Source organism: Propithecus coquereli, unplaced genomic scaffold, assembly GCF_000956105.1.
Source record: "Propithecus coquereli isolate 6110/MARCELLA unplaced genomic scaffold, Pcoq_1.0 Scaffold409, whole genome shotgun sequence".
Classification (NCBI taxonomy): Eukaryota; Metazoa; Chordata; class Mammalia; order Primates; family Indriidae; genus Propithecus; species Propithecus coquereli.
The window spans coordinates 512,188-536,245 of NW_012149830.1; the positions used below are offsets into that span (position 1 = coordinate 512,188).

A 24,058-nucleotide genomic window follows, 5' to 3' on the forward strand; every position below is an offset into this window, starting at 1 on the left:
AGGAGCAGGATGGGGAAAACCAATGCCCTGCCGCCACAGACCAAACTTCCTGGCCCGACTTCCTCTACTTCTTGAAACTGTCTTTTTGAATGTAGGAAATAGTTGGAAAAATTCCTCCTGGGCAGCAGCAGATTTTTCAGAGAACTTGAGTAAAAGGCCATGACTCAGCAACAGGCAGATTTGCCTTCCGAGGGCCAGGGCCAGGCTGTCCCTACACACCTCAGGGTCTCCACCACTCTGGGCCTGAGTGTTCACAACAGAGGGTGTGTACACACTAGAGGTCAGCTTTCCCCAAAGTGTGTTCTGCAGATTTTAATGAGTGCTACACAGAACAAGGTTTCCCGAAGTAGAAATTTGGGGGAACATTGCTGGACTAAACAAAGCTAAATAGGTGTTATTTTTTCCTGTCGGGTTCCTTAGGGCCTTCCTTTGTCGTGTTCATTCTGAGATTTTGCAAGGGCACAGGACAAATCACTGTTTCCCCATTTTGCTTGGCTATCGGACTCCCATTTTCACAGTAAAACCGGTTATGTTATCTGATTCCCTTTGCTATCATCATCTTTTGTTAAAACTGGATTTCTTGTCCCCTTTAAACACTGATAATTGATTCTTTACAATGCCTAAGGTATCTTCCCCTTGATAAAAACAAGTAAACCAATAACAACAAAAAAAGCTGCACACCAGTGAGACTGCCAATAAAAAGGATTTTCCAAATGTGTTTGTCCCGCTCAGGGATGACTAAAGCTGACTCAGCTTGGGCCCTGGGGAAGTACCGACTTTCTTTGTGGGATCAAAAGCTCTCATCAGCTGAAGACGTTCTGTGCTGTTTTGGAAAGTGGCATGTAGGTTATCAGTGCTGTTTACTGGAGTTAGCAAGTCTCGACTGGATTACGCACCCTGAGGAAGTCTCTGCCCTGCCCTGTCTCGCAGCTCAAGATGCAGATCCCAGTGTGGGCCAGACTGCCCACCAGTCTCCCGCCAGGACACCCCTCCTCCCCTCGACACCCAGGGTCCCTGAGGGCCAGCCCTGCCATTTTCCCGGGGATTCATGGTGTTGGGTTTGACCCGCTGTCATTCAGCAACGCTCAGGCGGAGCACTCTGTTCTGTGCCATGTTTTCGTTTACAGACACACATGTCAACCTTCCCCCTAGGGCATTGGAAAACAACCCCCCCACACCCCACACCCCAAACTCATGTAGCTATTTTGGTCCTTCCCTCCCTCCTAAACCGGGAAACCCTGACGGGGACATGAAAGAACAGTTGGGACTGGCTGTGATGAAATAGCTCTGACATGCAAGCAGTGCTTTGGGTGCTGCCGATTCACGGCTCTGTTGGTCTGACTCAGCCTAACACAGTCCAGCCGGTGGCTGGCAGGCTCGACTTGGGCCAGGGGTAGTGACCAGCACTCTTGGGTCTGGGCCACCTACCTGTCTTCTGGTCACCGCTGACCAGGAACTTGAGCATGTTGTTCATGGCCCCCATGTAAAAGATGAGCCGCAGCTGAGTGATGCACATGGTGACCAGGCTGAGCAGCAGGATGGGGCTGAACACACTGTGCATGAACGAGGGCGCTGCTGTGGGGAGAAGGCGCGGGGCTCAGGGCCGTGGAGCACAACCTACCTGCCATCCAGGGGCCAGGTGTGTGGGGGTGGGGTGCTCAATTAGCTGTGCAAATCACCCCAAGCTGGAGGCAAGGAGGGGGACCTCCAGGACAGGCCCGGTGAGGGTCATGGTGCTAGATCTGCAGTCGGGTCACCCTGCGTGAAACCAGAGTTGGGCAGATCCCTTTACCTCGGAGCCTTAGTGTGCTCATCGGCAGAGCAGGGCAGGTGGGCTGCCTCCCCTTCGGGAAGAAGTGAGAGTTGAGTGAGAGGATACCCACTAGGCCCTCCGCCAAGGGTGCCCCTGATCTGGATGCCCCAAACCTCGTCGCCCTGGTGTGGGTGTGGAGGCCCCACTGATGTCTCGGGGCCATGCGGTAGGTACCTGCGGCATCTGGCTGGCACTTCACCTCGAGGTCGACGGTGGACAGGCACAGCTTGTGGCCCTCCTGCAGCGCCGCTTGCTCCTTGGCGCTCCTCATGGAGCTGCCCACGCTGAGACGGCGCCCCACTGTAGTCACCTGCTTGTAGAACTGCTTCCCCGTGATCTTGTGGTCAAAGCCCAGCCAGCTGAACTTGATCTTCACCCTGGGGGCCCCAGGAGAGTGTCTGTTGGCACTGCTGGGGACCCTGGCTGGGGAGAGGCTGGGGCAGAGAGCATGTCTACTTACGAGTAGTCCATGTCCTCCGGCCCCGGGAAGGGCTCCAGAGGCCAGTTGAAGAAGCAGTTGAGGAAAACCAGCCCGGAGCAGCTGGCCCAGACCACAAGGATGACGATGAAGGAGATACCAGAGTCGTAGATGAGCTGCCAGGCACAGTGGGGTAGAGTGGGACAGGGGGCAGGGTTAGCAGAGGGAAGCCAGAGTGGGCAGCAGGCAGGGGGCATCTGCAGCCCCTGCTGTCCCTGTGCTGAGCTGCGGGAGGAGGCACCGCCCTGTCAGCCTAAGTGTTTGGGGCATCAGATACCCTGGGTTCCAATAATCCCAACTCTCCTGCACTCGCTGGTTATCTGGCCCTGGCATGTCATTAACCCCTTGTGCCTCCAATTTGGACGAGATGTCACCGCGTTGGAGAGGCCTTCCCTGACCACCCTCACCACATCACTGTCTCTCGGGCTCACAGGGAACAGCCCTGGCTGAGATGACTGTGCTTCTTGGTTCATTTGCTTGTCTAGTGTTAGTTGAGCTCCCTGAAAACAGGAACCTGTTAGCCTTGTCCACGGATGATTCTCCGCAGCCCTGAAGAATACACATGGTAGGTGCCGAAAAAATACTCAAGGAATGAATAGACAAATGTGCCTCCCTTTGATGCTCTATGAAATGGCTGTACACTGGCACGTGTCCCCACTGTGTTGGGGGGCTAGTGGGTGTGACCCTGGCAGAGTGCTCAGCACAGGGTCTGGCAGCATGTTAGCTGTTATTGTCATGAGCACCGTTTATTTCCAGCAGCTACATGAGAGTCCCTAAAGTATTGGCAGACAGCTGCCCAGCTCACCAGGGAGGACAGCAGCAGTTAGACACTGGGAGGAGGAAGAGGGGGAACTTATAGGGTCCTCCTTGCTCCAGGGACACGAGAATCCCTGGAAGTCCACAGGATGGCTGGCCCCAGATTCCTACCTCATACCCTCTTGATTCCCGGGTGACCAGCCCACACACACCTGAGAAAAGGGGCTTTCACTTAATGCTGGTGCCAGAAGAGGGAGAAGCCCCCGAGGAAGCCCTGGCAGAGCCACAGGGTTTGGGTAGGAGCTGGGACCAATGGACAGTGAGGTGTTTGCTTCATCCTAACCCTGGGTGACTTCCACAGGCTCCAAATCTGCCTGGGAGGGAAACAGCGGAACCAACTTGGCTAATAGGGAGCAACAGCGCCACAACAACAGGCTGCGGGCGGGGGAGACTGGAGCTGGACTCAGGATTGGAGACAAACTCGCTGCCCTTTCCCTACCCCAGCCCAGAAATGCACAGGCAGCCTGCGCTACTGCCCCACAGTGATGCTCTTGAATCTTCCATCCCCCGTGGCCCCGTGGTTTTCTTTTCTCACTCCTGTGAAGCCCAGGTGCATCCTGCCCACGTGGGAGTGGTGGGGAGGGGCCACCTCCAGCACCCACGATTACTTCTCTCTTCAGAGAGAGGAGAAGCCTTGGAGGAGGCCTCCGCACAGACACTACTACAAAACAGACGTGCTGGAAACCCGCCAACCACACCCTCACCTTGATTCCCGGGAAGGTGACTGCTGAGGAGGCATAGGAGCCAATCATCAAGGCAATAAATGTGGACCGAAGGTCTCCAAACATGTTGGGCAGCTGAAAGATAAGAAACAAGGAAACCTCAGCGGAGAGACTCACAGAGGACAGGTGAAGGAGGAGAACAGAGAATCAAGGCATTGTCAGGCCCCTATCTTACCCGCCCCTCTTCCTGTGTGAGTCACCCAGGTTTAGTTCACGGGGGATTACTGCTAATTGAAGTTTTTCCTTCCTGGACTGACTTTGACAGCAAGGAAGGAACATAAAGCAGAAATTGACTCCAGACATACAGACAAAGTTGTTTGACTTTCTGGGGTAGGCCAGGGGCCTTGTTGTCTTTGCAGGGTTACAATGAGATGCCAGAGAGCAATGTTATGAGCCTCAGGCATCCCTCACAGGGAGAAAGCCTGTTAAAAATAAGAATCTATTTGGGGATAATAGCATCATTTTATAAATAAAAATATCAGCGTCCCAGAAGGACCAGATGTCAGCAAAAGCTGCTTTCGGTTTTGAGAGGGTAGGTTTCTGGAAGGTGCCAATCAGAATTCTACACTTCCCTCAGGGCTGAGAAGGAAGCCATACTAGGATTCCTGCTTCTGAATTTCTAAGTGTAGGTAGGAGATTCTCTTCCCACTGGATGTTTTTGCCCAGTGATCAGCTTCTGAGAAGGCCGGTGGTGAGAAAGGCTCAGGCCCTCTGCCCAGCGAGGCCACTCTCGGCATCTCGCATCAGCTCTTGCTGGGTGCAGGGCAAGAGAGGACCCATCTAGATATGACTTCAAGCTAAAGCCTCAGTGATTCCACAAAAATTCAGTCCTGGTAAACTATTACAACGGGGTTGTGGATTCAAACAGATATGGGGCAAAATACATTCTCCCAAAGAACCAGCCATAGCTTTTCTAACTTCAAGAGTGATTGCACCACATGTTGTGACGGTTTCCCATCCACACCCACACTGTCCCTAGCATTGGGAGCTGTTCCTGGAGAGCTACGCCAATCTACTTCATTGAATTCAGGCTGTTTATATGGACCTAGTCAATGTTCCCCTCTCACATTTGTCTGGAATCATCTTTGTTTAATCGAACACGGGTACCTGCAAGCAAATTCACTGTTGCTGAATGGAGGCAGTTTGAACTTGGCTGCTTACCTGTTCCTCATCATTTCTGCCTGTTTCACCCACAATTAAAAATGAGTAAGGGACATCACCAAAATTAAAAGGGTCGCCTTTTTATTTGTGCTTCAAAGGACACCATCAAGAAAGTGAAAAGAATGCACACAATGGGAGAACATTTTTTATCAATCATATATCTGATAAGGAGCTTGTATTTAGAATATATAAAGAACCCCTACAACTCAATAATAAAATGATAAATAACCCATTTTGAAAATAGGCAAAGGATCTGAATGGATATTTCTGCAAAGAAGATATACAAGTGGCTAATAAACATATGATAGATGCTCAACATCATTAATCATAGGGAAATGCAAATCAAAACCACAATGAGCTATCACTTGATATCCACTAGGGTGGCTATAATCAAAAAGTCAGATACTGGCCGGGCACAGTGGCTCACACCTGTAATCCTAGCACTCTGGGAGGCCAAGGCGGGTGGATCATTTGAGTTGGAGACCAGCCTGAGCAAGAGCAAGACACTGTCTCTACTAAAAATAGAAAGAAATTGGCTGGACAACTAAAAATATATAGAAAAAATTAGCCGGGCATGGTGGCGCATGCCTGTAGTCCCAGCTACTCAGGAGGCTGAGGCAGAAGGATCGCTTGAGCCCAGGAGTTTGAGGTTGCTGTGAGCTAGGCTGATGCCACGGCACTCTAGCCCGAGCAACAGACTGAGACTCTGTCTCAAAAAAAAAAAAAAAGTCAGATACTAACAAATACTGGTGAGAATGTAGAGGAATCGCAACCCTTATACACTATTGGTGGGAATGGAAAATGGTGCAGCCACTTTAAAAAACAGTCTGGCAGTTCTTCAAACAGTTAAACATAGAGTAACTGGTCAGGTGCGGTGGCTCACGCCTGTAATCCTAGCACTCTGGGAGGCCAAGGCGGGCGGATCATTTAAGCTCAGGAGTTCGAGACCAGCCTGAGCAAGAGCGAGACCCCGTCTCTACTAAAAACAATAGAAAGAAATTAGCTGGACAACTAGAAATATATAGAAAAAAAAAATTAGCCGGCCATGGGGGCGCATGTCTGTAGTCCCAGCTACTCAGGAGGCTGAGGCAGGAGGATCGCTTAAGCCCAGGAGTTTGAGGTTGTTGTGAGCTAGGCTGATGCCACTGCACTCTAGCCTGGGCAACAGAGCGAGACTCTGTCTCAAAAAAAAACAAAAAAATAAATTAAAAAAATAAACATAGAGTAACCATGTGATCCAGAAATTCCACTCCTAGGTACAGACCCAAAAGAAATAAAAGCATATGTCTACACGAAAACATATACATGAATGTTTATAGCAGCATTCTTCATAATAGTCAAAAAGTGGAAACAACCTAAATGTCCATCAGTGGATAAACAGATAAACAAAATGTGATATATTCATACGATGGGACATTATTTGGCCATAGAAAAGAATGCACTATGGATACATGCTACAACATGGATAAACCTTGAAAATATAATGCTAAGTAAAGGAAGCCAGTCATAAAAGACCACATATTATATGATTTCATCTATATGAAATGTCCAGAATGGGCAAATCTATGGAGACGATAGATTGGTGGTTTGCCTAGGACTGTAAGTAAATAGGGAGCAACTTCTAATGGGTATAGGATTTCTATTGGGGGTGATACAATTGATTGTGGTGATGATTATATGACTGTGAATACACTAAACACCAATGAGTTGTACACTTTAAGTGAACTATATGGTATGTGAATTATATCTCAATAATGCTGTTATAAAAACGTGAGTAAGGAGGCCGGGCGCGGTGGCTCACGCCTGTAATCCTAGCACTCTGGGAGGCCGAGGCGGGCGGATTGTTTGAGCTCAGGAGTTCGAGACCAGCCTGAGCAAGAGTGAGACCCCGTCTCTACTAAAAATGGAAAGAAATTAATCAGACAACTAAAAACTATATAGAAAAAATTAGCCAGGCATGGTGGCACATGCCTGTAGTCCCAGCTACTCAGGAGGCTGAGGCAGGAGGATCACTCGAGCCCAGGAGTCTGAGGTTGCTGTGAGCTAGGATGACGCCACGGCACTCTAGCCCGGGCAAAAGAATGAGACTCTGTCTCAAAAAAAAAACAAAAAAAAAAAACATGAGTAAGGGACTTCAAATGTTTTGGGATCCCAGGATTAAAAAGGAACATGAACAAATCTATAGTGTATGGTCAATCAGGCCACCTTCTGGAATTAGGATGAGGTGGCCAGTCAGGCTCCCCAAAGAATTCCCAGCACACAAAAGAGCTCTTCTCCCAGCCCCCAGGCCGAGTGGGCCCTTTGTCCTTCCAGACTTCTCAGGGAGGGTCGGAGGGGGACCGGGGCATACAGAAGTTCCTTTTAGCAGGAGACAAAAGAAACATGATGTGCTCATGTGTGCCTGGGCACACCCAGGTGAGCACTACAGGTGCCCAATCTTACTCTTTGAGCACCTGCTTCCCAGGTATGCTGCAGTTCAAAGGACATGCCTCAGTTCCCAAGCTCACATATTCGGGCTGTTCCATGTGGGTTACTCGAGCAAGGCAGCCTTGTAGGGAAGGCATCTCTGGGGTCATATCCACCCCTGGGGGAACCCAAAGATTAGTTCTGCTTATGTGAAAGGAGGAAACTATTCCCGCCTGGGATGCTAAACCAGACAGGGCAGATAAAGAAAGAAAAGGACAAAAGAAGACTTAGAGCCCAACCAAAAGAGCAGATGGAGGGCAAGAACCTGGCCTCCCTGGTGCAGGGGCAAGTGAGGCAAACACTTTTGTTGCTGCAGTCACCTTTGGGCACAAACAGTGTCTCAAACTTCTCAAAAAGATTAGGGAATGTTCCAGAAAAGCAGACAGCTTGCTAGCTAGGCCTTTTCTTTCTTCCTAATCTCAAGAATGCCTTAACCCTAACCCAGGCTAGAGGCCAAGAGAACCACAGGGTTTGGGGCAAGCACATGGCCCCGCCTGACCTTCTGGAATCTTCTCCCCAGCACTAGATCCAGGACAGGAAAGAACAGAACCTGGCAGAAGAGGCTGACTTTCACCTGTCTGTGGGTGAGACCTTTCCTATAGGCCTTCCAGCTGCCCTCCTTCCTCCCCTGCCTCTCCCCTCCTGGAACATTCTCATCATCACCAAAAATATTCTTTTTCCCAACATGTTATCTTGGTCAGCAGGGCCATTGCTAAGGGAGGATAGAGCCTCAGGGCAAACCACACTATATAGCTTTCCTTGTATTTCACAATTATTGGATTTTTTCCTAATTAGAAAAATAATGTATGTCCACTGTAAAACATTTGGAAAACCACTCCAATATAGCCATGTTACCATTTCCATATATCTCCCTTTAATCTTTTTCTTGTAAACACCTACAACTTTTTAACATAACTAAGAACATATGGTACATATTGTTTTAAAAACCTTTTCTTTTTTACTTTATATATGATAAATGTTTTCTAATATCATTTACTATTCTTCTTCAACATAATTTGTAATGACTGCCTAGTATTTCCTTATCTGGATGGTCCTATAACAGATGCAATTATTTCTCTGATGTTAGACCTCAGGTCCTTTACATGTTTTATTACAAATAATATTTCAATGAACATTCTTGAGGATACACATATGTGTACATAGCTATTATTTCTTTAAGGTAAATTCCCAAAAGTAGAATCATCAGGCAAAACTTTTAAGGCTTTGCGATACTGTGCCAAAGTGCCTTCCAGAAAACTTATACCAACTGATACTCCCACCAGCGGTGTAGAGTCTGCTTCATTGAAGCCTCTCCAGCATTGTGTGTTATCACCACTTTTAATATTTGCCAACAATATCCTTGTTTTAAAACCTAATTTTTTGGCCAGGTGTGGTGGCTCTCGCCTGTAATCCTAGAACTTTGGGAGGCCAAGGCGGGAGGATCATTTAAGGCCAGGAGTTCCAGACCAGCCTGAGCAAGAGTGAGACCCGTCTCTACAAAAAATAGAAAAATTAGCCGGGCATCGTGGTGCATGCCTATAGTCTCAGCTATTCAGGAGGCTGAGGCAGGAGGATCGCTTGAGCCCAAGAGTTTGAGGCTGCAGTGAGCTGTGATGACACCTCTGTACTCTAGCCTGGGTGACAGAGTGACACCCTGTCTCAAAAAAAAAAAATTTACTTTTTTATATATATGGATGAAATGAATCAAAGACTCATATCTGCTTCAAAATAAACTGGATGGTGGGTGGAGGCAGAAATGAAACTGCCTCCAGTTTTCATTTCAATGTAATGATATCTCAATGAGTTGATAACTATTGAAGTTGCAGGATGGGTACATGGTTCATTATAGTTCATTATACTCTTCTCTCTAATACCATGTATACTTAAATTTTTCCATAATTAAAAAAAGAAATTTTTAAAAACAACATTTATTTGATTACTAATGACTTTGAACATTTTTCTACAATTCTAAACATCAGTTGTTTATATTTCTCATTTGTCCTTTTTTTCTATGGGGATGTTAATCTTTCTATATAGAATTTGTGAAGGCTCTTTATATATTAAAGACATTGACACTTTATAAATATTCTGTAAGTATGGTTTCCTAGTTTGTCCTTCAACTTCTTTTTTGACCAACAGAACTTCTAAAATAGGTAGTCAAAGTGTGTTTCAGTTTGCAGGGACTACGTAGCATCTGTGTCCGATGAAAGCTCTCGGAAACGAACATTAAGGATGACCTTGAGCAGTGAAACCCAAAGCATAAACATCCTGACAATAGTCAACCTGTGGTCACAAAAGAATAACAAGCACAGGAGAAGAAAGGGTTTCCCTGTGGACACTAATTATTTTTTAAATGGTAATACTAATACTAATTTGAGTTTTATCCTTTAGGCTCCTTCCTTCTCTTCCTCCCAGAGCAGTCATGCCTGCAGGGGAGACTTCCCTCATTTGCTGTGCCCGAGAGCAGCTTGATCAGATTTTGCTTATTATTAAGTAACAATACATATAATAATAGCAACTCTTTTAACACTTACCCTATATATGATCTTTAAAACCCTCAAAGCAACCCTACAAGGTATATGTCACTTATTATACTCACTTAATGGGTATAAAACTTAAAGATTAGAAAAGTCAAGGGACTCTCCCAAGTTAGTTATGGTCAAATTTGGGATTCAAACCAGGTCAAGCCTGTGTGCATAGCCACCAGACTGCACTGCCTCTCGGGAGTCTCACATGGCCCTGGCCAAAATACACATCAGTTTAGGCTCCGAGGCAATCACCCTCATGTCTCAGCCTCTTCCCTGTTCCTTATTGAGCACCCTGTGTGCTCCCCCTGCAGAGATTCCTTACATCCCTTCCGATGCTCCTTCTAGACCATCTGCCCCTGCCCTCACCCACCCATGGCTTCCTTGGCCGACCGCCCCACGGTCCAGGACCATACCGACTGGATGTGCATCTGCCGTTGGACTCTCCCCGTGTCATCTTCACGTCTGGGTCTCCTCCCCCACAGGCCTGGACGCCCCTCCTCACTCAACGTCTCTCCTGTCTTCTGCCTTCGCCCAGCCTCAGCTGCACATAATGGCCACTCAGAAGCCGCAGTGACGGAGTCATGGCTGAGTGCTGAGCAGGGTGCCCTGGTGCAGGCCTCAAGGGCCTGGTGGAGGGGGACCAAGCAGCTCTGCTGCCAAGTAGGAAACCGGTGCTGTGCCACATGGCAGGTGCTGGGGAAAACACTCGGCAGAGGCTGTTTCCTGACTCACAGCTGCACTCGCAGGTGGGGAGCGCACCCCTCTCCCAGCTCTTGGGTGCTTCCCATAGTCACCCTGCTGCTTCTTGGGCAGGGTTGCCTCTTCCTAGGACTGGGGCTGGAGTGGGCAAAACCCACCCTGCTGGCCTGGGCTACTTGGCCTCCCTGAGGCCTCACTCACAGGGGAAGCCTATGACTCATCCCTCTCAGCCCCTCAGCTGTACCATAAACAGGCCGGGCTGTGTGACCTTCCCCGAGGGGAAAAAGGCAGCTGCAGGCCCCTCCCCTGGCATGCTGGCCACAGAGAACTGTCCGGCCACTGCACAAGAGTCCCCAGAGGCCAAGGCCCCGTGACAGTAAGGATTGGCTGTCCCCCTTGGGGGCAGGTTGTGGGACTGTTGGCAGACAGGGACAGAGGGCCACTGTGAAACACCCCTGGCATTGACTTTGCAAATCCATGGCCTCCTGCGTCCACCAGCCCCAGGGGCACACCCTGGCCCTCACGGAGATGCCCCTGTAGCCTGGGTGGGCTGGGGAACTAAGCAGTGGGTGGGGGCTGGCACTCTGGCCCTCAGGCCCCTTCCAGAGGGGAGCCTTGTCCTCAGGTGGCTGGTGTCCACAACCGGAGTTCTATACGGCCTGTATAGGTCAGGATCCAGGTACCAGTCTGGACAAGCAGACTCGGCAAAGCTGGGCTATTTCCTAACCCCAAACAACCAGGCACCTCCCAGCACACGCTGCTGAGAAGGTCCTTGTGGTCACCTTTTTGCTTCACTACTGAAGGGGTGGGAAAGGAAGCAGTCCCCTCCCCCGGCCACCTCCCCAGCCTTCTCAGCCAGGTCTAGCCCTGCTGATGCCACTGCACTTTCTGTCCACCCCAAATGTGTCACGTGCTGGAGCAAATTCATGAGGCAGAACCCTCCGATGGGCAAATTCTTCCCAAGCCAATGGCAATCAGCTGACTGCTTTGGGTTCCCAAGGCCAAGGACAGAAACAGAGGGAGGTGGAGAGGCAGAACCAGCACTGGGCACTGGGACAGTCCTGCTCACCTGGCACCTGGACTGTGCGGGGCTGGCTGGGAAGCACGGTGGGACCTTCTCCTGGCTTAGTCCACTAAGCAGAAATGCCAAACCCCTCTCCCCTCTCTGGGGGCACTCGCTCCCCTGCCCTTCTCTCAGCTATTTGAAGAGGGATGTGTATTCTGTTTGCTTCAAACTCAGATCCCCTCTCCCATGGGACCATTTCTTCCTCAGGTTTAAAGTCAGACTTCATATGAATTGGATGGGAAAAGCCCACAGAGAAATTTTTCATTAAGGAGTCTGGCAACTTGTGTAACCCCTTTTCTGTGAGGGTTTCAGCTGAGAACTCTCTGACCCGCCCACACTGACAGGGGTCAGAGTAATGAAGTGGAAAAGATATGTTCACAATTTTGGCTGCATCTGCTCCCATCTCTAAGCAACCCCGGCCCCGGATTGTGGGGTGGCGACCCAAAGACGCCGCCTCGGTCGCCAGCCGGTGTTTGTGCTCCAGCTGATGAAGCGAGTTAAAGGGCTGTACAAACGTAAGGCACTGGGCAAACAGACCAGAGTGTGCCGTCCAGATGTCCAGGGGAGCGGCTGCGGCTCCACACCGTGGGGAGGGCTCTGTACCCATGGCGTGACCTGGCACCCGCCCTCCAAGGATGCCACACACTGGCCCAGGTCACCTGGCATGAGATCCACCCTTGCCCCTCTGAGCCTCTACTCTGGAGGAGGAAGCCACCTGTGAGCGCAGACCTCACAGGCTCTGTGAGGAGGGCTATCGGCCATCTCCTCCCAGACTGTGAGGAAAGGCATTTTGCCAACCTGGGGCCCCCTCTCCACCAATGGAGCAATAGCTCACAGCCCCTGCAACACAAAACCCCTTGGGACCGAGAAAGTCCCCAAGTTAAGGCTTCCATGGCAACACATTCCCCCAAATTCCTAGGTTATCAGGGAGCAATTATCTATAGCCCCAAAGCAGTTGTAGGAGATTAGATTTATGAAGCTCCTAAAGGCAATCCTGAAGACTCCTTTGTCCCCAAAATTAGAACATGGGTGGGAGACACAAACAGAAAGTGCCATTGTGCTGATAGCTAGGCGTCTCTGGAAGCTGATCCTGACAGTTCTGCTTTTTAAAGGCCTGGGCGGTGTCAGAGTGAGATTCAGCGCTGCTCAGCAGAAGCTTTGGTCAGCCCAAGAACATTGCCCAACCGCTCTGGCCCTGTCCTCGCTGACCTGCGTCTCATTTCTCTTTCAGGGTCTGTTCTCAAGAGGAGTAGGTGCTAGAGCCCTCATCAGAGGCCTCATGGGACAGGGGAATATCCAAGGAGACCTCTGCAGGCCAGGGGTGTGGAGCAGGAAAGAGATGACTTAGAAAGTACATAAAGAGCTGGCCTGTGCAACTAGAGGGGGTAGGGGTGGGGGTGGGGGTTGGGAGTGTGTGTCAGCCCCTGCCCTCAGACAGGGAATGGTGACTTTGCAGCTTCTTAGGGCCTCTAGACCAAGGGCTGGCAGTTTTTTTTATGTGAAGGGCCAGATAGTAGATATTTTAGGCTTTGCAAGCCACATGGTCTCTGTCACAACTACTTAAGTTTGCTGTTACAGCACAAAAGCAGCCATAGACAATACGTAAGCAAATGGTCATGACTATGCTCTGATAAAACTTCTTTTACAAAAACAGGTGATATGGCTGGGGGCGATGGCTCACACCTGTAATCCTAGTACTTTGGGAGGCCGAGGCGGGAGGATAGCTTGAGCTCAGGAGTTCAAGACCAGCCTGAACAAGAGCAAGATCCTGTCTCTACTAAAAATAGAAAAATTAGCTGGGTGTGGTGGTGCACGCCTGTTGTCCCAGCTACTTGGGAGGCTGAGGTGGGAGGATCGCTTGAGCCCAGGAATTTAAGACAAGCCTGGGCAACATAGTGACGTTCCATCTCAAAATATTCTTGAAAAATCAAAAAAAAAAAAAAACAGGCATGGTCTGGATTTGGCCTGGGAGTGGTGGTTTGCTGACCCCCTGGTCTAGATCCAAGAATGGGGACAGTGGACAAGCCTCCAGACTCTCCTAGACAGATCCCTGGTAACCAAATGCTTTGAATGGTGGTCAGGCGATTCTGTTGCCTGGTCACTGTGGGGCCTGTGTAGCCTCTTGCCTCTCTGTGGGAGAGCAAGGAGCTAATAGAAATGCTCCTGCCAGGTGGTTTTTAGCCTTCACACATACCTGTTGGGGGCTGATGAAAGCAATGGACCTTCCGCCAAGACAGACACAGCTGAGCAGCACATACACACGACTTGTGTGCATACCATTCCCAGGGGCTGTGCAGCCCTCCTGGAGCCTATTCATGTACCATGTAGAGACCTAACAACCCTAGGGTAAGATCCCTTGCTCACCCAGAAAGAGAATTAGTTTCTTTGTATTTGAAAGAGCTCTTCCAAATCACTTAAAAAAAAAAAAGAGAGAGAGATAAAGAACACTGTAGAAAAATACACAAATGACACAAAGAAGCAATTCACAGAAGAAACACAAATGACAAATAAAGAGGTGAAAGGACGCTCCGCCTCACTAATAATTAAAGACATTTGAAAAATCATGGTATATCATTTTTTACCAGATCAGACTGGCTAATGTTTAAAAGGCGAATGATATGCTGTTAGAGGGGGTAGGGAGAAAAAGGCTCTCTTACATGCTGGTAGGCTTGTATCAGCAAGTAACCTTTCTAGACCATTTAACAGTACATTTTAAATTTGAAAACATGCTCATTCTGTAGCCCAGCAATTCCACTTCCAGGAATTTATTTTACAGAAATACATGTACAGGGATATTCACATCAGCAGCATTCATAGATTGTAAAAATTGGAAACCGACCCAAATGTCCATTAGTAGGAAACTGGTTGAATAAATTATGGCACATCTATATTAAGGAATAGTATGGAACTGTTTAACATAAGGTAGATCTCTAGAGTTTAAAATAATAAGGCAGATCTCTAAGTACTGACAGGAAAAGATGTAAAACATACATGAAGTGAAATAGGCAAGTTATAACAGTTCTTTAAAAAAAAAAGAAAAGAAAAACATTGTTATATGAAGATTAAGAAAATATACTGAAGAAATCTATTCTGAACTCTGAAGGTAGACTGATAGAATTTTAGTTTACGATTATATTTCTCAAAATGTTAAATTTTTAAAACAAAAACATTTTTATTTTACAATCATAAAAAATAAGAAAAGGAGCATTCTGAATCTCTTATTCTGAGCACTACCCAATTCAAAAAAAAAAGAAAGGAAAGGGAAGACAAAGGAGTACAGGCCTATTAGTCTTTCCTAAAAGTTTCTTGGGCAACAACCACACAGTTCATTTTAAAGGGTTTCTTAAAGGGGATTCATAGTACGGTGGTTTTTACCCATTTATCTTATACTTTATTTCAACAGAGCATCTTGCTGGATTTCGGAGTGTAAACTCCTCAGGTTCAAGGGCCATCTCATTCTTTCATCCCTGAAATTCAGACCTGCCATGACAGAGGCATAGCATGACTGAAATAACAGGGGTGACACCAGCTTTTATTTTTCCCCATGATGAAAGCGTTGGTGGTTTTCACGCTATAAAGAACAAACAGAACTAGGACTCCCTGTTTCCCAGTTTACACAACTTAATAGAATTTGTGTGCTTTTGACAGTTTGAACATACTTTTCACAGTTTCGAAATTTGTTTTCCTCTGGGAATTTGAGAGAAGGAGAATGTATCCATTTTCCTTTTAAATCTACCTGGTTAAAAAAAAAATCAAAATCAAAACGCCCAAAAGAGTGCAAAGGAAATCTACCCGGCACGGCAGAAACAAAGCAACTGGCGTTCCCAGATCTATGCGTGTCATCCACGCCCTGTGGACACCCACCCTGTGCGCATACCAGACATGCCACCCTGTGCCATGCTCTCCTCACCTAACACGGATGTCACTGAACTCGCCATTTCTATAGATCTAGACCCAGACAGTCAATCCTTTCCGCCAGGACGAAGCTAACAAGGCAAGTGTAGGAAAGGTGACAGAAAAGACACTGGGCCTGGCCGCTGGCTCGCTGCCTACAGGCGGGGTTGTGGAGATTCCAGGACCTCGACAAGCTCCTTAGAAGAGGACCAGAAGTCCCCAGAGCTCCCTCAAAGCTGAACAACTCCCCTGCAACAGTGCCACTCCTGACGTCTTAGTGGAAAGAGAAATCAGAAACCAGAGTGCACTGAAAGTAGTTATGGTAGGTATTATGTCTTTAACACTTTTTCCTTTTTCACAGATAAACTGAGGCAGGCAAGATTTCCCTGCTGGACAGAAGTCTCTCTGAAGAGCCTACTACTCATACTTCTTTCCCGATGGCCAACTCTGAATGGCACCTTTGCCCGACCTCCCTTCCTCCCTCTGGGGAAGACTTTTTGGTTCCTTTGACTTTCTTTCTTTCAACCTGTACCTTCCTTCAGCCTCCCCACCCCCCACCTCAACAAGAAGCCCATTTTGTGATGTCCTGGTGCTCCAGATAAGGGGTGCTCAGTATCCTGAGGAAACATCTCCCTGCCCAGAAGGGCTGTCTGTACTCTGGCATTTAGGAAACTAAGAAGAGAGGGGATTTTTCATTCAGTTGTAGACAAAGGTAATGGTTAGGGCTGGGGCGATTCCAAGGGAGGTTTGTTTTTAGTCTGTGCTGTTAACCAAATCGCCCAGAGACTCTGGTGACATGGAAAACAAGAAAAGGAAGTGGGCAGCAGCTTTCTGTCTCCCTGCTCCTGTCTTCCCTGGGCATGTGGCTATGAGCTGCTTCCTCAGTGCCAAAGCCTGGGTCAGAAGGCAGGAACCAGGTCACTCTGAGAGCCATGCCCTGCTGCCTACAGGACCTGCCAGCTTGGGAGGCGACCACTAGCTCTACTGCCAGGCCGCTTCACCGGCAGCCCCTCTGCCACCTGGGACGTCCAGGCACATGATGGCGAATGGAAGGCAAGGAAATGGAAACCAATGGAAACGGCCCCAAATTCACAAGCAGATGACTGAATTAGAGATCTTCTTTAAAAACAATCGATACTTACTGTTAATGAGGTAAAGGTCATGCACATCCCGCCAAAGCCATTCAGAGCCAGGGCGATGAAGATGAGAACTGAGAGAGCTGTAGGGAAACAGAAAGCTCATAAGTGGGAACCACAGCTGGGCTTCAGGGAGGCCAGGCATGGGCCCAGTGCCTACATGATGCAGGCTCCCAGCAAGTGCAGGCTGAATGAATGAAAAGTCATCAGGGCTGGTTAGTGCCTGACACCTGGAGAGCTGGAACAGCCTCTTCCTCTTGCCTATTTCACAGCGCTTAGCCTCTTGCAAAAGGTGCATACCTGTCCTCCTTTCTCCATTAACATTAGCAGCAAGCAAGAGCTCTAAAGAAGCTGCTTCACTGAAACCAAAAATACAGATTCCTGAAAATCAGTAGATGAACCTGCCTAAGATTTTGGTAAAACTCAAGTCTTATTTTGGTGTTTGTTCTAAAAGTCCTTGAAGCAACAGCTCCACCCGAACAGGGTGGTGGACCAGGTGGCTTCTAATCCATCCTTAAAGTACTGGCCTGGGCTGCCTTGAGAGGACTCAGCTCACAACTTCTGCAACACACCGAGGACCACGCCTGTGCTCCTGCAGCTGGCCTGGTTCTTTTTAATTTTTTTATCTTTTTTTTTTTTTTTAGAGACAGGGTCTCACTATGTTGTCCAGGCTAGTCTCGAACTCTTGGGCTCAAGCAACCCTCCTACCTTGGCCTCCCAAAATGCTGGGATTACAGGCATGAGCCACCACACCCAGCCTTGGCCTGGTTGTCAGAACTTGTCTCTCATCAGGGACTGACTTGCTTTGGTGATGAGAGTTTCACACACCCTAGGAGCTTCTGTCAGACTTCTGTCTGGGGCAGTTAGTTGCTCTCTGATCCAGCCATTCATTTCAGATAAGTAACTGAGTGAAGGCCTACTAGGTGTCCTCTCTAACTTGAACAGCGAGCACCAGGCCTAGTATAGCATCCAAGAGCAGGTGAGCCTGGGAGCACCTCTGGGCAATCTCTCCCCAGCCCCTGACAAAAGGGTGGAGGAAAAGTGTACTCACAGTTTGGGTTACTTGCTCCATATGCAATCAGCAAGCAGGAGACAGCAAAGCAGGCACTAAAACCAAGCAGAAATAGTGCACTACTTATTATCCCTACATTACTCATTGTTATTGTTAATATGTTATCATTTTCAGAACATTTACATGCATTATTTCATTTAATTAACAATTCTAAGGAGAATAATTGGCCCCAAATTACTGATGAGACAAATAAATCTCATAAAAAAATAAAACTAAAACTAGTTTCTCCAAGATCTTTTACCTAGTAAGTGGTTAAGCTGGAATTCAAGCTCCAAAGCCAGATCTTACAAACACCACACTGCACTGCCCTCTCCTACCCCCAGACCAGAGGCAGCCAAGTCTCCGAAGTGAGAAAGGGAACCACTCCTTCCTCAGGTTCCTATGCCCTTAGCCAGGGATGGACAAAACCCCACCGGGCATGGGCACAATGAGTGGCTGTTCCCGAATCCCCTCCACTTGGCTCTGCCCTGGGGACCAAGGCCTCCTCAGCTCTGAAGAGTGAATTGGAGCTGATCCTTCACCCACTCCCTTCACAGGCACAGGTCTCACTCACTGCAAACCACTGTCCTGCAAGGTGACCATTCCCACTGGGAACTGGGCTGAGGAGGACCCTGGCCTGAGAGAGCCAGCTGCTTAGGGAACTGACCCTAAATTTGGCAGACTAGAGGTTTTGGTTTTTGTTCTTGTTGTTTTTTTTTTTTTTAAGAGACAGGGTCTTGCTGTGTCACCCAGGCTGGAGTGAAGTGATGCAATCATAGCTTACTGCAGCCTCAAACTCCTGGACTCAAGCAATCCTCCTGCCTCAGCCTCCCAAGTAGCTGGGACTACAGGCATGTGCCACCACACCTAGCTAATTTTTCTTATGCTTTGTAGAGATGGGGTCTACCTCTTGCTCAGGCTGGTCTTGAACTCCTGAGCTCAAGCGAGCCTCCCACCTTGGTCTCCCAAAGTTCTGGGATTACAGGTGTGAGCCACCTTGACCAACCGAGACTAGACCAGGGACACACACTCTGGCACCCTGGTGGGGGGTGCACAAGATGATTCATGAGGGTCCCAGTGTATTAGGACTTCTATGTTGTAATTTTTAATGTCATCCATTTTCATTTATATTGTTGCATATGTATCAAAAAGCACATAAAACATTAAAAATGGCATACACATATATCATTTATAATTCCACGTGCTTACATCAGAGGTACACGTTGAAAATCTTTTTTTCTAGTCTGGGCGTGGTGGCTCACGCCTGTAATCCTAGCACTCTAGGAGGCCAAGGCGGGTGGATCACTTGAGGTCAGGAGTTCAAAACCAGCCTGAGCAAGAGCAAGACCCCATCTCTACCAAAAATAGAAAGAAATTAGCCGGACAACTAAAAATATATATATAAGAAATTAGCCGGCCATGGTGGCACATGCCTGTAGTCCCAGCTACTCAGGAGGCTGAGGCAGAAGGATTGCTTGAGCCCAGGAGTTTGAGGTTGCTGTGAGGTAGGCTGATGCCACGGCACTCTAGCCTGGGCAACAGAGTGAGAATCTGTCTCAAACAAACAAAAAAAAATCTTTTTTTCTAGTGGAGATGTAAGGTCAAACAGACTTTGGAAACCAGTGTTCTTAATGACAAGCAACTCCAGAGCCTCCCAGGTAAGCCTGAGGTCCTGTGCTTTTCCCACACAGCACATTGCGCAGATCACAGTAACTACAGATTCGGTGGCAGTTGGGGTAGGAACCCCACTCTGGGCAGGCATTTAGGAAGCTGACAGCAGGGAACTCATCCTGGGGGCCCATCTGCCCACCCCGATGGAACCGCACTGACCTGCCCAGCAGCCTAAGCTTCCTCGGGCCGTACTTGTCCATGACGATGCCCAGGGGCAGGCTGATGGCGCTGAGCAGAAAGGAGCCCACAGTGAAGGCCAAATTCAGCATCTCTTCCTGGGCCTGGCAGCTGAGCCAGCCATTCATCCAGCTCACCACCTTGTGCTCCGGCTCTGCCGTGTCCCACACCGTGCCATTGGTGACATTCTCTGTGTAGAAAGGGAGGGAAACCTGACCTCAGCGTCATGGCAGAGATTCCCAAAGATCAGAGGGGCAGGTGCACATTCAGAGCCACCCCACTGGGAATGCCAGGGCTGGCTCTAGACCCCTTGAGTGTCAGGCCACCCCACAGCAGGCTTGGATGTCCATTTGGCTCCAGCCCCCTGGAGCAAAAATACAGAGGTTTTTAACTTTTGTGGGAGTCATGGACCCTTTGGAGAATCCAATAAAGAAAGCTGTGTTCCTGCTCCCCAGAAAGTGTGCTCAAAGTCTTGTCCACGGTTTCAGGGGCTTCATGTGTCCCTTAAAGCACTGATGAGCCCCAGGTTGGGATTCCCATTCTAGAGTACCCTGCACCCTGGAACAGTAGACCTCAGGACCCAGCCTTGGCTGTGGGGCCCCAGGCTGGCTAGAACCTTCTCAACAGCTTTGTCCATGAGACAGACTATAGCCAGGATGGAGACAGACCTAGACCACTTGGGAAGGACAAGCTGCTGGTCTCACTACAACACCCTGGTCCTCCTCGGTCAGTTTGGAAAGACTGAGTGGGCCTCCCTGCCTCCTCTCTTGGTAGGTACAGTTACCCTCTCAAACACAGAAGGCCACATGCCACTTTCTCCCCCTGATATTTTCACAGCATCAACTGCCACATATACTATGTCTTAGAACCTCTTTGGAAAGGTTATTTTATCAACCAAAGTTATTTGCTTTCACACATGGAGGTGCACCTTTCTTACTTTTCTGACCGGGGTCATTGCGTTGCTGTCCCCTGTGACCACACTCAGACCCCATTGGGTGCCGAGCCTCCCAGCCTGATGTGTCAGCCACACCTGCGTTGTAATCCCAGCCCTTAAGGGCTCCCTCCAAAGTCCACCCAGCACTGAAACAACACAAAAAGAGAGAGAAAAGTGCTGTGGCAGCTGAGGGTGGGAGCAGGGAAGAAGGGCTGGCAGGGCGGCTGAGGAACTCTTCTCACCGGGACTGCTAGTTAAGAGATGCTGACTAATCCTGCAGAGACAGGAGCAGACTTTGATTAGATGCGAGGTCACACTGGGAGAGTCAAGAAATACTTTCCTCCAGATAACTGCCTGCCTCCCAATTGCAGCCCTCTGGCGCCAGGGCTGTAAAGCTGAGGTCTGCAAAGGCTTGCTCAGGCCTCTCAGGGCTGCCCCAAGGTCGCTGAAAATGACACCCGTGGGGTGAATCATGCCATATGCCAACCTCTGACCAACAAGCCCTGCTCGGGGCATGCTAGCTGAGAGTGTGGTGCTGGGACCTGGCCTCTGGGTTTCAATTTTGGTTCCTCCATTCACTTACAACTTATATAACCTCCGTCTATCTCAGCTTCCTTATCTGTAAAATGGGCATATTATAATAATAATAATGTCTACCTCCTAGAATTTGGGGGAAGGTAAATGAGAAAATCCAGATAACATTCTAGAGGTCATAAAAACCGCTCAATAAATAATAGCTAAAAGTTATTATTATTATTATTACAGTTTTTGGAGGCTCAGGACAGAGGTAATGGTACAACCAGCTGGCAGCAGAGGTGGGCGCAGGAACTGGGAGCCCAATCCTCCATGTGTGTGCCAGCGTGAAGACACGTCTCATCTCCCACTGGGCTGTGAGGTCCGAAGGGCAGGGATTGTGCTTTAGTCCCTTCTGTGTCCCCAGCCTCTCACCCAGGTTCTGGCCCATAGTAGCTCTTTATTTAATGAATAGAAAAATGGAAGCAGATGACAATGGCCGAAAGGATCAAGAGAGAGGAATGACAGTAGGACATACAGAACCAAGTCGAATACAGAGGGGATTTAAGGAGATTATAGCCACAAGGTCAACCACCTGAAACCACAGAAACAAACCTAACCAGCCAGATTCCCACCCCCACCACTTTCTCTGTTTTCTAAAAGAGGCCCCACCACGCTGGCAGCAAAATACATGGCCTGTACCCTTAACATCCAGCTCAGAATTGTCACACACATTGCCCCAGCCCACAGGCCTGAGCTGCTTATCCACTGTGGAGCGGCTTCTGGAAAGGCAGGGTGGCTTCCCAGGTTGGTGCTGGTTTCAGATGTCAGCTCTGCCAGTAGCAATAGGAACTGGATCTGAAGTCGGGGGAACAGGGTCTCTACACAGCAATGGACATTTCCAGGTCAACATGCAGATATGAGCAAACCAGCCCAGATGCGACAGAGTGGACAGGTGGAGAGGGCACTCCAGGGCCCAGGATGGCTGGCTCGTGAGACCTCATCATGGCCATGCAGGGTCTGGAGCCAGTTACTACACTGGGGGATGCGGAATAACTCAGGGCTTGGGGTGCCGCAGGCACTGCTGCAAGCAGGGAGCTGTAGGGGGCGAGGAACGGAGTGAATGAGGCAGCACTGCCTTTGCATAGAGACACCAGCACCACCCCACCCCCCAGTCACCGCAGAGAGGAACCACAGCTGCATCTCTAAATCCATGACTCTTCTCATTGAGACAGAATATAAAACCCCAAGGCATTGTACCCAAGGCAGTCTCCCTAATTTTTTAGAAGTGGGGATAGGGGTGGAAATATATTAAATTGTTTAGAGATCTGGTCACCCCTGTAACTAGACCGGGGGGCTCTTGAGGAGAGATGTTAGGGTAGAGGCAAGGGTATCTGTCCTTCTCATCTTTCACTGCCACTACATACAGGAGCAGGGAGCTTGCACTTTAGGCCACCAGCCTTCTTTCCCTTTTTTCTTTTTTTTTTTAAGGCAAGCACGAGGTGAAATTTATTAAGGGGGAGCAAGATAGAATTATAGAGCAAGAGCAAGATATAGGTTTACAGAGCAAGATATATATGCCACAGATGACTGGACCCTGTGTCATAGCATAAGAGACCATGGTTATGGTCTGGGTCTTGTTTCATCGTGTCCGGATAGGAACCTCCCCGTGGTTCAGATGTCATTATGGAACCACTTTGATGGACAGCTACTTACATGACCTGAGTCTTACTGTGCATGCGGATCTCCCATTACCCTCTCTGAAAGCCTGTTTGTGGGGGTGAACTGCAACGTAGATTTAAGCTAGTGACAACATAATCAGCCTTAAGTTGTCCTAAGTCACCTTCCAGACTCTATCGTACCCATGCCGCTTGGCCCCTGGGCTAGAGAGTCCTCTGCATTCTTCTGCAGTTGGCATGCTAAGTCCTTCTTTCCTTAAACAAATGCCTGCCAATGGGGACACCTGGCCCTCTGCCCTCCTTCCTCAGGCAATGATGTACAGCAACAGATGAGCCTGAGGGTTGGGGGGGATTGAGTGGCTTCTCTTGTCTGCTTGCGGAGTAATTTGAGACTCTCCCTCACTCCTGCAGGGAAGGAAACCTTTGGTGAGCCCAGAAGCTCTGTTGGCAGTAAACAGCCCACACTAATCGCAGACCCAGCAGATGCCCAAACACAGTCACACCTAGGCTGCTCCTCTCCCTCTGCTCCCACCTGGGCCACCGTGGGCCAGGAAAGAGACAAAAACAGATAAGCACCCAGGAAGTGCTGCTCCGCTCACGGCCCAGAGCTCAGCCCTCACCCAGCCCAGCAGGCTCTGCTCCCGCCTATACCTGCTTATTAAACAGTTGCCTCGGCCGGACGCAGTGGCTCACGCCTGTAATCCTAGCACTCTGGGAGGCCGAGGCGGATGGATCGCTCAAGGTCAGGAGTTCGAGACCAGCCTGAGCAAGAGCGAGACCCCGTCTCTACGAAAAAATAGAAAGAAATTAATTGGACAACTAAAAATATATATATATAAAAAATTAGCCGGGCATGGTGGCGCATGCCTGTAGTCCCAGCTACTCGGGAGGCTGAGGCAGGAGGATCGCTTGAGCCCAGGAGTTTGAGGTTGCTGTGAGCTAGGCTAACGCCACGGCACTCACTCTAGCCCGGGCAACAGAGCCAGACTCTGTCTCAAAAAAAAAAAAAAAAAAAAAAAACAGATGCCTCCTTAGTAGGCGGCCAGAGTGGCCCAGCCCAGCCAGGGAAGGTGAACCAGGAAGACAGGCAAGGAGCTGGTGTGGCCAGAGTGTGCCAGGAACAGGAATAAGGCTGCTTCGGAGGAGACCCAGGGCCAGGAAAGAAAGAACAATGCCCTGCACTGTTCGGCCCTACTTACAGAAGACTCGCAAACAAAAAAATCTTTACAGAGAAAGCAGGGGAGAGAAAAGAGG

At 49.0% G+C, this 24,058-nt stretch overlaps 1 protein-coding gene across 3 annotated transcripts in view; it reads right to left on the bottom strand.

Moving 5' to 3' along the window:
* Positions 1 to 24,058, bottom strand: part of SLC43A2 (solute carrier family 43 (amino acid system L transporter), member 2) — a 37,763-nt gene that overhangs the window by 8,020 nt on the left and 5,685 nt on the right. For all 3 annotated transcript variants that reach the window (XM_012653055.1, XM_012653054.1, XM_012653056.1), the window contains 7 exons: positions 19,661 to 19,868; positions 17,831 to 17,886; positions 16,786 to 16,862; positions 3,812 to 3,904; positions 2,274 to 2,407; positions 1,988 to 2,190; positions 1,429 to 1,575 (listed from right to left, as the gene is read on the bottom strand). In XM_012653055.1, coding sequence (XP_012508509.1) covers positions 1,429 to 1,575; positions 1,988 to 2,190; positions 2,274 to 2,407; positions 3,812 to 3,904; positions 16,786 to 16,862; positions 17,831 to 17,886; positions 19,661 to 19,806 — 856 coding nt within the window. In that variant the 5' untranslated portion in view covers positions 19,807 to 19,868. The remainder of the gene's footprint in view (positions 1 to 1,428; positions 1,576 to 1,987; positions 2,191 to 2,273; positions 2,408 to 3,811; positions 3,905 to 16,785; positions 16,863 to 17,830; positions 17,887 to 19,660; positions 19,869 to 24,058) is intronic.